Genomic DNA, 14,618 nt, shown 5'->3' with positions numbered 1-14,618 from the left:
AGGGGTACTGTTAAAGAAACGGTTATTACATTGCAACTCTGATTGACATATGCAGAATAAGTATAAGAGGTTTGGAAATCAAAATTCAAAAAACCAACAATAATAGAAAACATTTTACTATAGAGCAACAAAGATGGAGATTGTTGAAACAATTACCTTACTCTGATGCAGATAAAAACCGTTCGATATGCTCCCAAAAACCAAACAAAGAACAAATAGTATTTTTAGACCAGCAATAATAGAAAACATATTACTATAGAGCAACATAGATGAAGATTGTTGAAACAATTACCTTACTCTGATGCAGATAAAGAGGTAAACCGATCTTTTTCTCTTGTGTCTTTTGACTTTTGGTATTATCTTTTTCGTTTTTACTATTTATTCGAATTTGTTGGTTTTGTGGTAAATGAAAAAGGGGTACTGTTTGTTCCAGCTTCTAATGCATATGTTGCGTCAAGCAGGAACAAGAAAAAAAGAGGTAGGCTAATTGGTTTGAAGAACATGAATTCGACCAAGTGCAAGAACAATGAAGAAGGTGGGAGAAAACCATGAAGCCAACAAAGTGGTTCATTTTTTGTTTTTTTGAAAGGAACGAAGTGGTTCATAATTTAACTTAGTTTGTTTTGATTTAGAGAAAACAATCCAAACAATGTCTTGCATTTGAACTATTCTAACTTTCGATATCTCAACTTTTCAAAACTCTAAAACCGTATCTCACATTCTTATTCCGATCGAAGATCAATGTTCAGCGATGTTATCTACTTGCCAAGTGGCAGAAAGTGAGAAAGATTGAAAGTGAGATTTGATTTTGAGAGAGTTTCGTCAAGTACCTCTTCGACGATGTCGGACGTGCAAAGCGCTCCACAAAATCTTAGTGCAACGATTTCTAACGGAAACAGCTAGAAATAATTGAGTTCGAGTAAAAAGGATTAGGGTTAAAGAAGATAAAGGAAACGATGTAAATACTCATCACATTTTGAATTTTAAAAAGATTTGTAATAGAGATAATGTCGTCGAACATTGATCTTCAGTTAGGGTAAGAATGTAAGATACTGGTTTGGATTTTGAGAAGTTCAGATACCGAAAGTTAGAATGTATGGCTCAAATGTCAGACACTGTTTGAATTATTTTCCCTTTAATTCATTTGGTCCATTGCATCCCAACTTATAAATAATTTTATTTTCAGACAAAAAAAAAAAAATTTTTTATTTTTACCTTCGATTTCAACTTACTTAGCCTCTTGGCAAGACTACCAATTGCAGTTGTTCATGTCTAGATGATTTGATTGTTCTTTTTTTGCTTTTTTTTTTTGTTGGTTTACCATATTGTCTTTAATGTGGGTGTATTAGAAAATTCAAATTATTGGTGAAATTATGACACCAAAACTTAAAAACTGCGCCTCCAATTAAAAGAGTAGAGATAAACGATTGTCCTTCTTCAAAAAAAAAAAAAAAAAACTTTATAAATGATTGTGTACTGAAACATGTGATAGTACTAGGAAAAAAAAATCTAACTATTTACATAGTTACTGCAAGAACAAGGTGAAAGTTACTCCCAGAGCCCCCCAAATTGTTAAACCCTCCTCCCTCCTCTTCTTCCTTCCCAAAACCCCAAATTCTTGAGCTCACTGATTCAATGATCCAAAACCAAACCCAGCACTAGATTCCGATCGCAACGAAAACCACCATGTTGCTCAGAAGAAGACTCACCTCCCTCCTCTCCACCTCCATCGTCTCCCCCAGACCCACTCTTACTCTCACTCCCTCTCCCTCTTCCCAATCCTCCCTACGTTTCCTTCCTCACTCCTCCAACCCTAACCCTAGCTTCAGCGCCAATGGCAAAGCCTCAGCCTTGGGGTTTGTTCAGGGAGTGAGGGCGTACAGCAGTCTGCTGAGCCTGAACGATCTGAGACCCAGAGTGCCGAGGAAGCAGAAGACCAGGAAAGGCCGTGGGATTGGGTCCGGGAAAGGAAAGACGGCGGGGAGAGGACACAAGGGTCAGAAGGCCAGGGGCTCCGGGAAGCTGGGGTTTGAGGGAGGACAGACCCCGCTGCGACGTCGTTTGCCCAAGCGTGGGTTTAAGAACCCCTTTAGTCTCACTTTTCAGGTACACGTTTTTTTTGTGATTAGTTGTTTGTTTGGAGATGTTGCTGTGCAATTTGGATTGATTGGATGTGTTTTGAGTTGTTTACGGGAGGAAATAAGAGAAATTTGTTAGCTTTTGGAGATGTTTAATTATATCTGTACTAGGAAACACTAGCATTATACTGGGAATGAGGAGGAACGATTGGAAATGGAGGTTGTGTTCACTGGCTGGGTGTGGTGTATATGAAAGGACTTGTATATTGGATTTAGGTCGTGTAAATTTTAGCACCAGTGATATCTTTCTGTTATGGGAAGTGGGACTATTAGTTTATTTCGGGTTTCTCTTGGTTTATTTACAAAGAACATGAGAGGAATACTTGTTGTTGTCGCTTTGTATTTCAAAGAAGTTTGAAAGTTCATATATTTAACAGGTCCTGTTGGGATACTAATTATGTACTTTACTTTTGATAATTTGGGATTATCCAATAATCTACTGAGCTGCTCGATAGTGAGGCATTTTATTTTTCCTCTCTTTTCGGTAAATGTATTATGCTTTAAGTTGGTTTTGAGGTAATTTAGATGAGCTCAAGGATTTTTGATGCCATGTTGTGGATGCTTATAGGCTCGATATATTGATGGTTAAATTGGTGCCTTAATCTGCTTGCTTTTGCTTGGTTGTGTGTGTTGTTTGCTTCCTTTTGTTGTCCTTTTTTATGAAATGGTCATTTTTGCTGCAAATTATGGAAGGTTTGGGATACTCTGGGGATATATTGGTTCTGTTCCCGACCGTTTGGTTTACTGATTGTACAACTTAAGCTGAGGGGAATTATTGATGAGAACAAATTGAATGCAATTTGGTATTCTAGCTGAGTCGAGGGATTTTTTTTACCCAATGTTGACATGATGTCAATGCTAACACTGGAATGGCTTGAGGGTTAGATTGGTGCTAATGTTAGGTGCTTTGAATGGTCATCTGTGCATTGCAAAACATGGTAGTTTGCTATTCAGGTAGATTGTATGGTCTCATTTGTGAGTATGCTTCAGTTATAGAAGTTGAAGAATATATCTTTAATAATATTAAATGTCGGCTATGTGACCTCGCATAGCTGCATAGTAATTCCAAGTCCTTTAGGGTTTTGCAGGTCCTTCCTCCCTGTCTTTTGCCCTTTATAGGAGTCTTACCTCATGAGAGGTGATGGAGAACTTATAAATTTGATGCTATCCTGCTGAGTTGGATCCCAAGTATTTGTTTTGGTGTTTAAATTTCTGTTTAAATATTTTGCACGTTAGTATTTTGTTAATTTGATTAATGAAAGGGCCCAATAGAGTGTTGTATATTGAGTCCTGTGTAATTACTGACAAATTCCCTTTGTAGAATCATGTGGGCAGAGTAGTTTAGTTTATTACTGGTCATGAACCCTTGGCTTACCAGCTAAGAAACTTAGAAGAAGGCTTGCTTGCAAAATGGTTTTGTGTACGCTCAGTCTTTTATATTATTGGTGGATGGTTTAAGCTGCCCTACATTAGTTGCGGTGTGTAGGTACTTAAGGTACATTCACAAACAAAATATTTATTTACTTTGTTTTTGTGGAGGATATACTACTTTGCTCTGGCTGCAGTAGTTTAGATCCTTGATCTGTTCTGGTAGTGTGTGTACTAATGGTTGCACATTTTATTATAGAGAGTTTATATACTCTGTGAGTCTGTGTAGGTGGAGTGTATGCCAGATTGTTTTGGTATCAGTACAGAATTCAGCTCTATGATCTGTTCTGGTAGTGTGTGTGCACGCTGATGAATGAAGTGCTTGCATTTATTATTTCAACCATTTGTTTTTCATGTCTTTTCCACACCCATCCTAGTATCCAGAAATACAGATTATCAATCATATTGGGTGACAGCAACTCGTTCTAATGATGTTTTCACTAGTCATTGTGTTTTATGTTATGGTGAATCGGACATTGTCCTTTCCCCGTTTTTCTCCCCTAGTCACTCATTTTGCTTGCTCTCAAGGTGGATGAGTTACTGCCGAGCTATTCTACAATTATTTTTTCTGGATCGGATATCTATCAACTGGAGTTATGATGTCTAATCACTTCCCGTCATGTATATAAATGTTGTATATTCTTTGGTTTGAAAAGTTTAATGTTACATATTGAACAAATTAATGTGGTCAATATTTGAAGGTAGAAAAGATTAAAAGGTAGAAAAGAAAGAAAGAACCACACAACCTAGATGAGTAACCAATAGTGGGTGCTCTGGGAATCATACCTAAATATTTGGTGCAATGGGAATCAATACCAACAGTGCTGGTCTCTGTGCAATATATGAAGGCGATATGGTTTCACTGAGTTGTTGAGATGTTGGAGGCAGAGAAGATGAGAGAAGGCATTGCAGTGCTTGTGCGTACCTCAGCTAAACTATCTGAGATTGTATTCAGATGCTAAAATCCTTCTTATTTTACTATCACAGGAACATAGTTGACAATATTTTCAAACTCGAAAGAGTGGTGTACCCTGATTCCTCAACCCTTTGACTAATATTTACTTTTAATCACCAACATTGATACTCTTTGAACTTTATAAATTATGCTAAGTGGCTTTTGTTTGTGTTTTTGTATCGATGAGAGTATCCTTTTGCTTCTGTTGCATTAGAAGGCATTTAATTCTTGGTTGTGGCCTAGTCTGAACTCCAAGAGTATTGTGTGTCCTGTATTTTGGATATCCATACTTTGAAGTAGATTTTGAGAATGTTTCTATTTTTATCCTGTTTCCTTTCATTTTCTGATGATACCTTGTGTGTCTTTGTGCAGCCAGTAGGATTAGGGAAGATTGCCAAACTTATAAATGCAGGAAAGATTGATTCTTCAGAGTTGATTACAATGAAAACTCTCAAGGTACAGCAAAAATACTCTCGAGCTATGCCATTTCCTTCATCGAATGAGTTCAATCTGCTAATTACCATTACTATAGGATACAGGGGCAATAGGGAAGCAGATAAAAGATGGAATGAGATTAATGGGACGTGGTGCTGAACACATCAAGTGGCCAATTAATCTGGAGGTTCGTGTTCACCCGTGCTTTCTACATTATTGACCTATATGTTTCAGACCAAAAAAGAAGACCTATGTATTATGTGGCTTGGACATCTTTTTTGCTTGCCTCATCACTCTTTCTATTTTGAAATTGTTGCATTCTCCTTATATAATGTTCTTGTTGGAAAAATAGTGACTCGCCACTCCAGTGCTGAATTTTGAACTGAGGAATAGACCAATTAGTAATGTCAGATTAAGTTTTTTATGTTGCCATTGATTGTTCATTCAGAGGTATGATGATTTCACTGTAGTCTATAATTATACTTGGAGTGTTTACTGATCCATACTTGCGTCTCCATGTCAGGAAGTCTTATAAATTTAATTAGTCTAAGTGATGGCTCTTAATATCATGTTAATTATTTTATACCTGGGCACATGATCTAGGACACCTGAACTCTTTTCTGCATGTATTTAACTCAAAACTGAACTGACAAATGACATTTACAGGTATCACGTGTCACTGTTAGGGCAAAGGCTGCAGTTGAAGCTGCAGGAGGGTCTGTTAGAAGAGTGTATTACAACAAGTTAGGCTTTCGAGCTTTGCTCACACCTGAGTGGTTTGAAAAGAAGGGCAGATTATTGCCAAGAGCAGCTAGACCTCCGCCAAAACAGAAGGATAAGGTTGATAGCATTGGCCGCTTGCCAGCCCCAACCAAACCTATTCCATTTTTTACTGAAGAAAATGAGGCAGCCTCCAGTTCATCTACTTGACAAAAGGAGCAAATTCAGTTTGTTCACTCAGGATATTGTATTGTTTATTCCAGTTTCTTCATCTATGTTTGGCATAAATTGTCTTTTTGTAAGATCAGTTTTTTGTTGCAAGATGTAGTCATCTCAGAGGATCAATGCAATGAGGAAAACTTTTCACGCTATTGCTTCAGCTTTTTCTTTGGTGGAAGAAGCTGAACATACTTCAGGATTTCACTCTAATTGCTTTATTTTTGTGAATAATAATTTGATAAAAGTCTTCATTTCACCTAGACGAAAGTGACTATCTCGGGTGACCTCCATTTGTAGCCGGGTTGCGCAATATGCCGGAGGCCCTCTGGAGGAATACAAGAAAACTGTTGGTCGGCAGTTTGAAGATCAGCATGGGGAGGAGCAAGGTGCTTTTTCCTGAGCAAGAGGTTGACTCTCCAATCACCTGATCCTTACACTCTAGGTTTGGTTAGGGCTGGCAAGCGGCCAATGCTAGCTCAGACAGAGAGAGCTATGCTAACAATTCATATGCAGTGTTGCTTGAAACAGTGCATCTGGTTAAACTCCACACTTCTGGAGCAACATCACGAATGCATAAAAGAAGAACAAATTAGCAGATGAGCAAGGACCATGAAGAAAAGGGTGATGATTAATGTCAGGGGAAGAGTTACAAACACAAGTAGAAGTAGTCAAGTATAGCCCCTGCATAAACCTCAATCATTCACCAAAATTATAAACTTACATATCCCAAATACCCTATGCATTTGTCTCAAACTATCAAAAATACCCCTAGTTTTAACATATGACCTCTATTTAATTCATTGCCAATGATCGGAATCGTATCTTTTAAACTAAATTTTTCTAAAAAGACCTAAGTGTGCAAATTTTAAAAATTTTGGGTAACATTTTAATTTTCTCTTTGTACCAGGGCCAAAGTGGAAAAATCCAAAACCGTGCTGGTCAGTTTTGTCTCTGTAACATAACAGACGGCTTTAGCCAAGAGATAAGATCATAAATCCAAAGAGAGCGAGTGACAGAGAGAGAGGGAGACCGGTTCGAGTGAGGAAGTGTGGCAAATGGCGTCAACTGCTTCGACTCTATCATGGAGTTCATCCTCATTGCTTCAAAGCTTCACTGGCAACATAAACCAAGCAACTAAAACAGCAGACAGAGCAACATCCTTTGTTGTTATTGCTCAAAAGAAAGCCAAGAAAGCTCGAACGGTAATGGGTTCTATTTCATTACTTGGTGTTTCATTCCTCCATTTGTTTTTCATAAATGGAAAAACCTCATCTCAGTTTGAGGCAGTGGCATTTCATATATTGAATTGTATTTATATGTTTATTGTTGTTGTTCTTGTTGTTGTTGGGGGCAGATAATTTTGAAGGAGGATGTAGCTGACCTGGGAAAGCAAGGGCAACTTGTTAGTGTGAAAGCTGGTTATTTCAGGAACTTTCTGCTACCAACAGGAAAGGCCCAGATTGTTACTCCTTTGCTGCTCAAGTATGTAATGCATAACTCAACTATCTATTTTTAATTAGTTCTGTTGTTTTGTTAGACTTTTACTCTTTGAACATTTATGAAGTTAGGAATATAGTATAAAACTTGTGAATGGTGTTTATGGAGTTGAAATAGTTCAATCAGAAGAAGTTATAGTTAGGATAGGATTACTGCAAAATGATGCGGGAACACTATCATATGTGGTTAAGTTACCAATTAACAACACTGGAGAAGGGAGGAAGCATATGCAAATTGTCCGAATAATGTTGAATGGCTTACTTGATTAGTTTATATAGAGAGGCAGTGTTTGGGGTTTTACACTTTTACTTAAATGTTGTCAAATGTAAATAGCCTTTTCAGTGTGTAACTGTACCTCTGAATCTCTTTAACAACATTCGACTTTAGAAGATACCCTGAGAAAAGGTTTTGCCACTGCTCAATCCTGAGAGTTGACTACCTCAGTTTTGTTAGTAAATTTACATAGAATTTTAAGAAAAGTGTATGTTTCCTTCCTGAAGCCCCAAAAGTACACTTGGTAGCCTAGATACTTTTACGTATAGTAGACCCATTATGTTCATATCAATATGACTATATGAGATACTAGTACTTTACGTCTACTTGAAATTCTTCTTCAATTCATCCATCTGATTATGAGAACCATTATTTACCTTTTTGTACTACACATAACTTCAGTAACTTGTGGTTCTGGAAATGTATTGGACACAATCCTTAGGTTCCCTTTATATAATAGCTGAGAGGTATAAAGAGGGGGAGCATCCATGTTTTCTTATGCATCTTCTCTCGGATGTGGAAATGTAATCTTGATGTGCAATTGTTTGGTCTCTCTTTTGAATCTTAAGTATAATTTTTGACATGAAAATGAGAGTGTCCAGCATTTTGTCAGTGCTGTTTTCTTCTTTTGGCCTAGGAATTCACCATTGGATCTAAATAAGAATTATAACTACAAACATGAATGGAATGATTCCATGCTTCAGTAAGATATGAATTACATTCTACTATTCTAGTGATATCTGTGCTTTAATATTTTGGTAATATCTGTGCTCTTTTCTAAGAACATATTATCACTCCTCACTTCATATTGTTCTTTCCAGGGAAATGAAAGTGGAAGAGGAAAGGATTGAAGCTGAGAAAAAGCGGGTACTTAAATAGCACATATTTTCCATTTCTGCCTTTCATACCCCTCACATGTACTTCAAATTGTAATATGTGATATTAGAGGAATCTTAGTCTGTGTTGTTTGCATCATGTAATCCCCTATATGCATATCATTCATCTAAGGCTAAGGTTTTTGGACTTGAACTTTTTAGGTCATCCAAATTTGGGTTGAAAAATGAAGACCTTTTATTGTTGTACAGATAATCATGGATGCTTTGATTAACGGATTATAAAAGGATCTTACTTCTATCTGTCTTTTACTCTCACTCATTGTTATGTCATAGACAGTAGACCTAAGAGCACTGCTGTTACTTTACCTTCTGATACTAAGTGTTAACAGTTTCATATTATTTTCTTGTGGTGTTGAACACTTGCCAAGTTCAGTTCCATTTTCTTTTTCTCTTTACAGTAGAGTCTATGATATCTGAACTTTTCCTGTTATATACCTTATTGCATTATTTCATTTTGGTGCAGGTAAAAGAAGAGGCGCAGCAACTTGCTCTTATATTTGAAACTGTTGGAGGATTCAAGGTGAAGCGCAAAGGTGGAAAAGGAAAGCTGATTTTTGGAAGGTGAATTGTGTGCCATTGTTACACTTCTATGCACTGTGTATATCAGTAATTGACCCAGACATTCTTATGCAGTGTCACAGCTCAAGATCTTGTTGACATAATCAAGGCCCAACTTCAAAGGTAGGTTCTTTTTTTCGTTGGTCTTTTTCTATTTCAAACAGAGGTACGTAGTTTCTTTTTATCTTTAAGTTTTTCATTAAGCTATAGACAATTTATGTTAACTTCAGTCAAAACTTTCATATTAGCTATGGATTGGATTTCTCACTAGAGGGGTCCAGGAAATATATCTCAACACAGGTTACAATAATTGTAAAATTATCAACAATTTCAAATAACGCTTTCCTAGCACATTCCTAGAAACAACTGCTCCAAATTTCACTGTTCAGAGGTATTGTATAGCTCATTGCCCTAGCTTGTAAGAATTTAACTGTAGTGATAACTATATTTGATAAGATTACATTGGAACTAGAGGTGAATGTTTTTTCATATGGACTTGCTCTTTTCGATTCTTTCATACCCAATCTAGTTGCCCCATTCTCTGCTATTTCATTCATCTGTAGGGATGTCGACAAGCGAATAGTATCTCTTCCAGACATTCGGGAGGTCGGAGAATATATTGCTGAACTGAAGCTTCATCCAGAAGTGAGTGCTAAAGTACGGGTGATAGTTTCTGCTAATTAAGGATGAGCACCTTCGAGAGTCATATTTGGAAGCCGACCTGGATGGCCAAGATGAAGTTCTGATGTAATTTTGGAAGATGTACATGGTCAAGGTACTATCAGCAGCACATATTCGAATGTGTACCAATCTAGGGTGGCTGTAATGTAATGCAAGTAGAGACGTAGAGATCTGATTTACCTGGTTTGTGCCAATGTATGTTTATTCTTCAATACCTGTACATTGGTATTGGCCTTTTGAGAACCCATCTATAAGAGCATTTCTTCTTTGTTTCGTAGCCGTCATATTCACTCGATTCTTAACAGTTTTAAAAAATTATCCCTTAGGTGAGCAACTCTGCAGATAATCAACAGCCGAGGGATCTGTCAGTAAGATTAGATTATTAAGCATGCATCTCTACTAAGTATTATCCAGAACGGAAAGTCCACCATTTTTGTGGCACGAGATAACTTCTGATATCACATTCTGACATATCATATGTCGAAGAAGTGGACATTTTATTTGCCCCCATATGTTTACTTTAAAAACCCACCCAAAATGTAGACTTTCCTACTTAACAAGCTACACTATTTAGCACTACTATTCAATTCATCCACACCACATATACATGATGAAACGAATAGAAGTCATGGACCGCTATGATATAATTTCCATCCTGAGCATAAATTAAAATCTTGTATCACTAAAACGCACTATTTAAAAACATAAACTCTTACGATCTCATACATGTTACAAACATCACGGACACTAAAAATGTTAAGTTAATGTACATTGTTGATTTATTTCCTAACGTTCTATTATTTCCGGCATAGTTCACAAAGCGTTAACAAGGCTTTGGGGTCAAGATAACTTCCGATTTTTACTCGTCTATTTGCAACCTGTGTGCTTCACTCCTAAGAGGCTAAGTCGACGATAAGACTTGTGACCACAGTATTATGAAACCTAACCCACCAAATTGAATCTGCAAACCAGATTAGGTACTCAATATCTCACCGAACCAAATAATGACAACCACAAAAACATAACTAAACTGATCATGTCTGGTTGTCATGCTAATTCAAAGCCAAAATTAACCCATTTTGCTTGAAGATTTAGTTAACTCCAAAGTGATCATCATCACTAGCAAAGGCAGCAACAGATTCAGAAATTTGATTGAACTCGCAACAAGAATAGCCGGCAAATACCCAATTTCTGGACAACTTAGCCAAAAAAGGACAAGTCACAGTTTGCAATTAACACCTTTATTAGTTTAACTGATAGAATGGATCAATTAACTAATTTGTCTCTAAGCAAACAAAGGCCATCTATGACACCAAAGTAGAGCCCCTTTTTTGCAATGCTGAGGTTTTCTTTCTTAGCCATCCAGCTGTGAACTAAGTTGGAGAGCACGCCAATTCACTAGGTAGTGTGTGTGTGTGTATAGCCAGTCACATTTCTTAGCCACAAATCAAAATCAAGAGCCTTCGTTTTCAATCACATAAGAACATGAACGGATTAATGGGATATACTATGCTGCTGTCTCATTGTGATTGGAGCTGGGTGATTGGGTTTTTTTTTTTTTTTTTTCCGATAGAGAGATTGATGATGGTATTTTGTTGGTAGTACTACAAATTGGGAGAGTGGTCAATTCATTTCACTTCCGTATTCAAGACACTAGTTAACGTTTAAGACCAAAGATTGAGTATTAACATTGGCTAAGATATACGTATAAGATACATTTTTCAGTGAGCTATGATATAGGTCTAACATTCTGAAGGTTAATAATACACGTACGTATAAGATACATTTATGGGCATATATATGTAACGTCCTACCGTCTATTATTTCTCTAGAGATTTGGTGTTTTGTTCAACACGATATATTTTGTAATTTAGTTGAATTTGCTTTTACTTTTAAGTAGCTAAGCTAGTTTGGTCCGAGCGAAATGCTTTATTTTGTAAAATGTGCAAGTAATGTTGTATAGGGGAGCTACATCCTTAATTTACCAACTTATTTCAAAGTGATTTCCCAGTGTAAAGAGATTCTAGTTGAGATATTATCAAGCAACTTAAGATTATACCTTAATAAACTCAGAGCATATATATACAGCGGTATTTAAAAATGATATTTGACATCAAACTTATTTTTTATGGAATTTGACATAAACAAGGCATAGCCTTATTGACCTTGTTATTTCCTTCATGAATTATATATACCCTGGTCTAGATGATTGAGTAGAGTAGCCAATAAGGAGAATCTTTCAATGAAAGAAGCAAAGTCACACATAATTAATCAAGTTAGTTAATTAGTTAGTTGTGGTTTAGAGCATATTATATAGTGAATGGTGTATTTATATACTATAAGCTAAGGTTAGAGATGGAATTGAAACATGCAGTGCCGTAGCCAGAAATATTATTTAGAATGGTCAAAACTTAACTCTTCTTAAGCAACCTATATCCTTCACACTAAATCAGCATTTGATAAATTATTTAACCCAATCAATCTTGGTTGTTGGCGGGGGTTTGGACAAATATGAACTTCATCAAATAACATAAATTACATCCATTGTTAAAAAAAATACTAGATATATTAATTTATATTTCATTCTTCTAATTTTGACTTGATTTGCTAGAGACCATGAGTGAAAAAGGGTGTATAAATCTAAATATATATTGTTTAACCGTGTTGATTTATGGGACAGAATCATTATTAATTGGCCACTTAATAAATAAAATGCAGTAAAAAGTTAAAACATGGTAGACACTGTTTAAACACTGGACTTGTGGGGTGAATGGGCCATAAGATCAAAACTTTTGATCATGTTCCCTTTCAATTATACAGATTTTCTTATATGAGGAGGGTCATTAATCATAGTTTATATGTGTGATTATCAGATATTTCAACGAATGGCTGCTTAATTCAAATAGCTAGAAGGGTCAATTGACCCTTCTCGCCCTACCCTCCCTACGCCACTGGAAACATGTGCATATGTCAATGATTATCGATCTCTCCAGTCAGTCTAATGTGTATTTGGATACCTCCATTCTCACGCAATTTGTTCACGTATGCTTTATATATCTTCCCACACGCACCAAAATCGTGCACATAGCTAGCGTACTCTATACAAATTAGTTGTGTGGAAGTAACACATTCTCACATACTCGTATCAGTCGTATGTAGTAGTATAGCTAGGCCTATGATCATTATGGGGTCGTTGTGTTCGGACCATTATTAGTCGTGCATAAAATGACTTAAGATTATATATGGAGTCGTCCTGTTCGAACAATTATTAGTGATGCGTAAATTGCATTGAGATAATCTAGCAATGTAAGACGTTTATATTCACTAGTTAGCAAATGTAGGTGCTGATCGATGAAGCCAATCGCTCTCCCAATTTTCATCACCTTTTATCGCTTGATCTGTGTTTTATTTTTATCCTTCAAGAACAAGTATTTGCTGGGATACATAACAAATTTCTATATAATGAGATCAAAATTAATTATTTCATAAATTATGTTAAATAAGAAAAAATTGGTTTAAACTGTAGAATCATTTTTAACTACTGCAAGGTAGTCTAGTGGTTCTTAATTGTCTAGTTGGGTGTGCTTCCCAACCTAGGTTCGAATCACAACACTGTCAAAAGTTTGTTGTCTGGACCCCCAACGGATTAGTTCTTCGACCTAGAAAGCTTTTCAGATACAGCGATAATTAAAAAAAAAAAAAACAGTTAACCCGGCCCACCACTCTTTAGAATGCTTAACATTGTAAATTTAATCATGGATCACTTGATTATTGCTCAAGTATTTATGCTTAAACTTAGCTACAAAATTAAGCTCCCTCCACGTAGAGAAAGAATACTAGAAAGTGGAAACGGATTGGATCAATGATCACTGATCAGGTGTGAATACGTAATAGATGAAGAAGATGATGAACAATTTGATTTGATATATAAGCAGAGAGGAATGACAACAAACATGGAATGTGGGTCCAAATGAGGGAGGGAGTAGTACACAGTAGCTAAGGTTGGGAACTCGGATATAAGTTGCAGTTAGCCAGACCCAAGTGTTTGTGGTATGAGTGAAAGAGTATCTTTCTTGGGAATATCAATGAATGTTAAGACATGAGGCTGGACCCCATGAGAGGGAGATGATATTGATGAGCTCACATACAGTTAAAGTCACTGACTAGCTTACAAACTAAGGGATGGACTTCAAATCCAGTTGGGTAAAATTAGGTGCAACTGTTAAGAGACTAGCTAGTGTGTTAGGCTAGCTCACAACTAAAACAAGAACTAAAACTTGATGTGGTGGATGCATATATGGACCATTATATTATTATATACATTGTATATTAAGCTAAAGATATGAGATTGAGTGATCAATGAGGATCCGAAGAAAGTTTTAAGCTAGATTGCTCAACTATTTTAAATGTTTGACTGATATATAGATCGTAATATAAATCGTCATAAAGTGATAAACTTTCATAATTACACATTTATTTCAACTTTCAAAATTACAGCTACACTTTTCATCTTAATTTCACTGTCTATTTTTTCATTGGTTATAGTGTATCAATTGAATAGTGCGATTGCCTAACACTACAGCTTCTCATGAGTTGATGGACCATGGCAATAACAATTTATATATATATATATATCAGTCTTTCTCAGGTAAGAATGTCTTTATTTATTTTTACCGTGCGGATTTTCATTTTTGACTAACTTTTCGATTAAATTTTTCATATCTCCACCGTCTAGTCTTTAATTAGATACTAATCCATGTATAGATCATCTCTACAAAATTTCAGCCAATTTGGTTATCATTAAGGCACTCAAAACTG

General features: G+C 36.2%; 2 protein-coding genes across 2 annotated transcripts; both read left to right on the top strand.

Annotated features, from left to right (window-relative positions):
* The first annotated feature begins 1,626 nt into the window (after window positions 1–1,626).
* On the top strand, window positions 1,627–6,075 carry LOC101303885 (50S ribosomal protein L15-like). Its single transcript, XM_004294482.1, has 4 exons — window positions 1,627–2,106; window positions 4,894–4,977; window positions 5,054–5,143; window positions 5,623–6,075. The coding sequence occupies exons 1-4, from the start codon at window positions 1,687–1,689 to the stop codon at window positions 5,884–5,886; spliced, it is 858 nt and encodes a 285-aa protein (XP_004294530.1). The 5' UTR covers window positions 1,627–1,686; the 3' UTR covers window positions 5,887–6,075.
* Window positions 6,076–6,868: 793 nt separating this feature from the next.
* Window positions 6,869–10,052, top strand: LOC101306894 (50S ribosomal protein L9, chloroplastic-like). Its single transcript, XM_004294493.1, has 6 exons — window positions 6,869–7,097; window positions 7,250–7,377; window positions 8,487–8,532; window positions 9,025–9,122; window positions 9,195–9,242; window positions 9,683–10,052. The coding sequence occupies exons 1-6, from the start codon at window positions 6,951–6,953 to the stop codon at window positions 9,801–9,803; spliced, it is 588 nt and encodes a 195-aa protein (XP_004294541.1). The 5' UTR covers window positions 6,869–6,950; the 3' UTR covers window positions 9,804–10,052.
* The last annotated feature ends 4,566 nt before the right edge of the window (window positions 10,053–14,618 follow it).

Source organism: Fragaria vesca, linkage group LG3 (genome assembly GCF_000184155.1).
Source record: "Fragaria vesca subsp. vesca linkage group LG3, FraVesHawaii_1.0, whole genome shotgun sequence".
Taxonomy (NCBI): Eukaryota; Viridiplantae; Streptophyta; class Magnoliopsida; order Rosales; family Rosaceae; genus Fragaria; species Fragaria vesca.
This window is presented reverse-complemented; position numbering and strand designations above follow the sequence as displayed.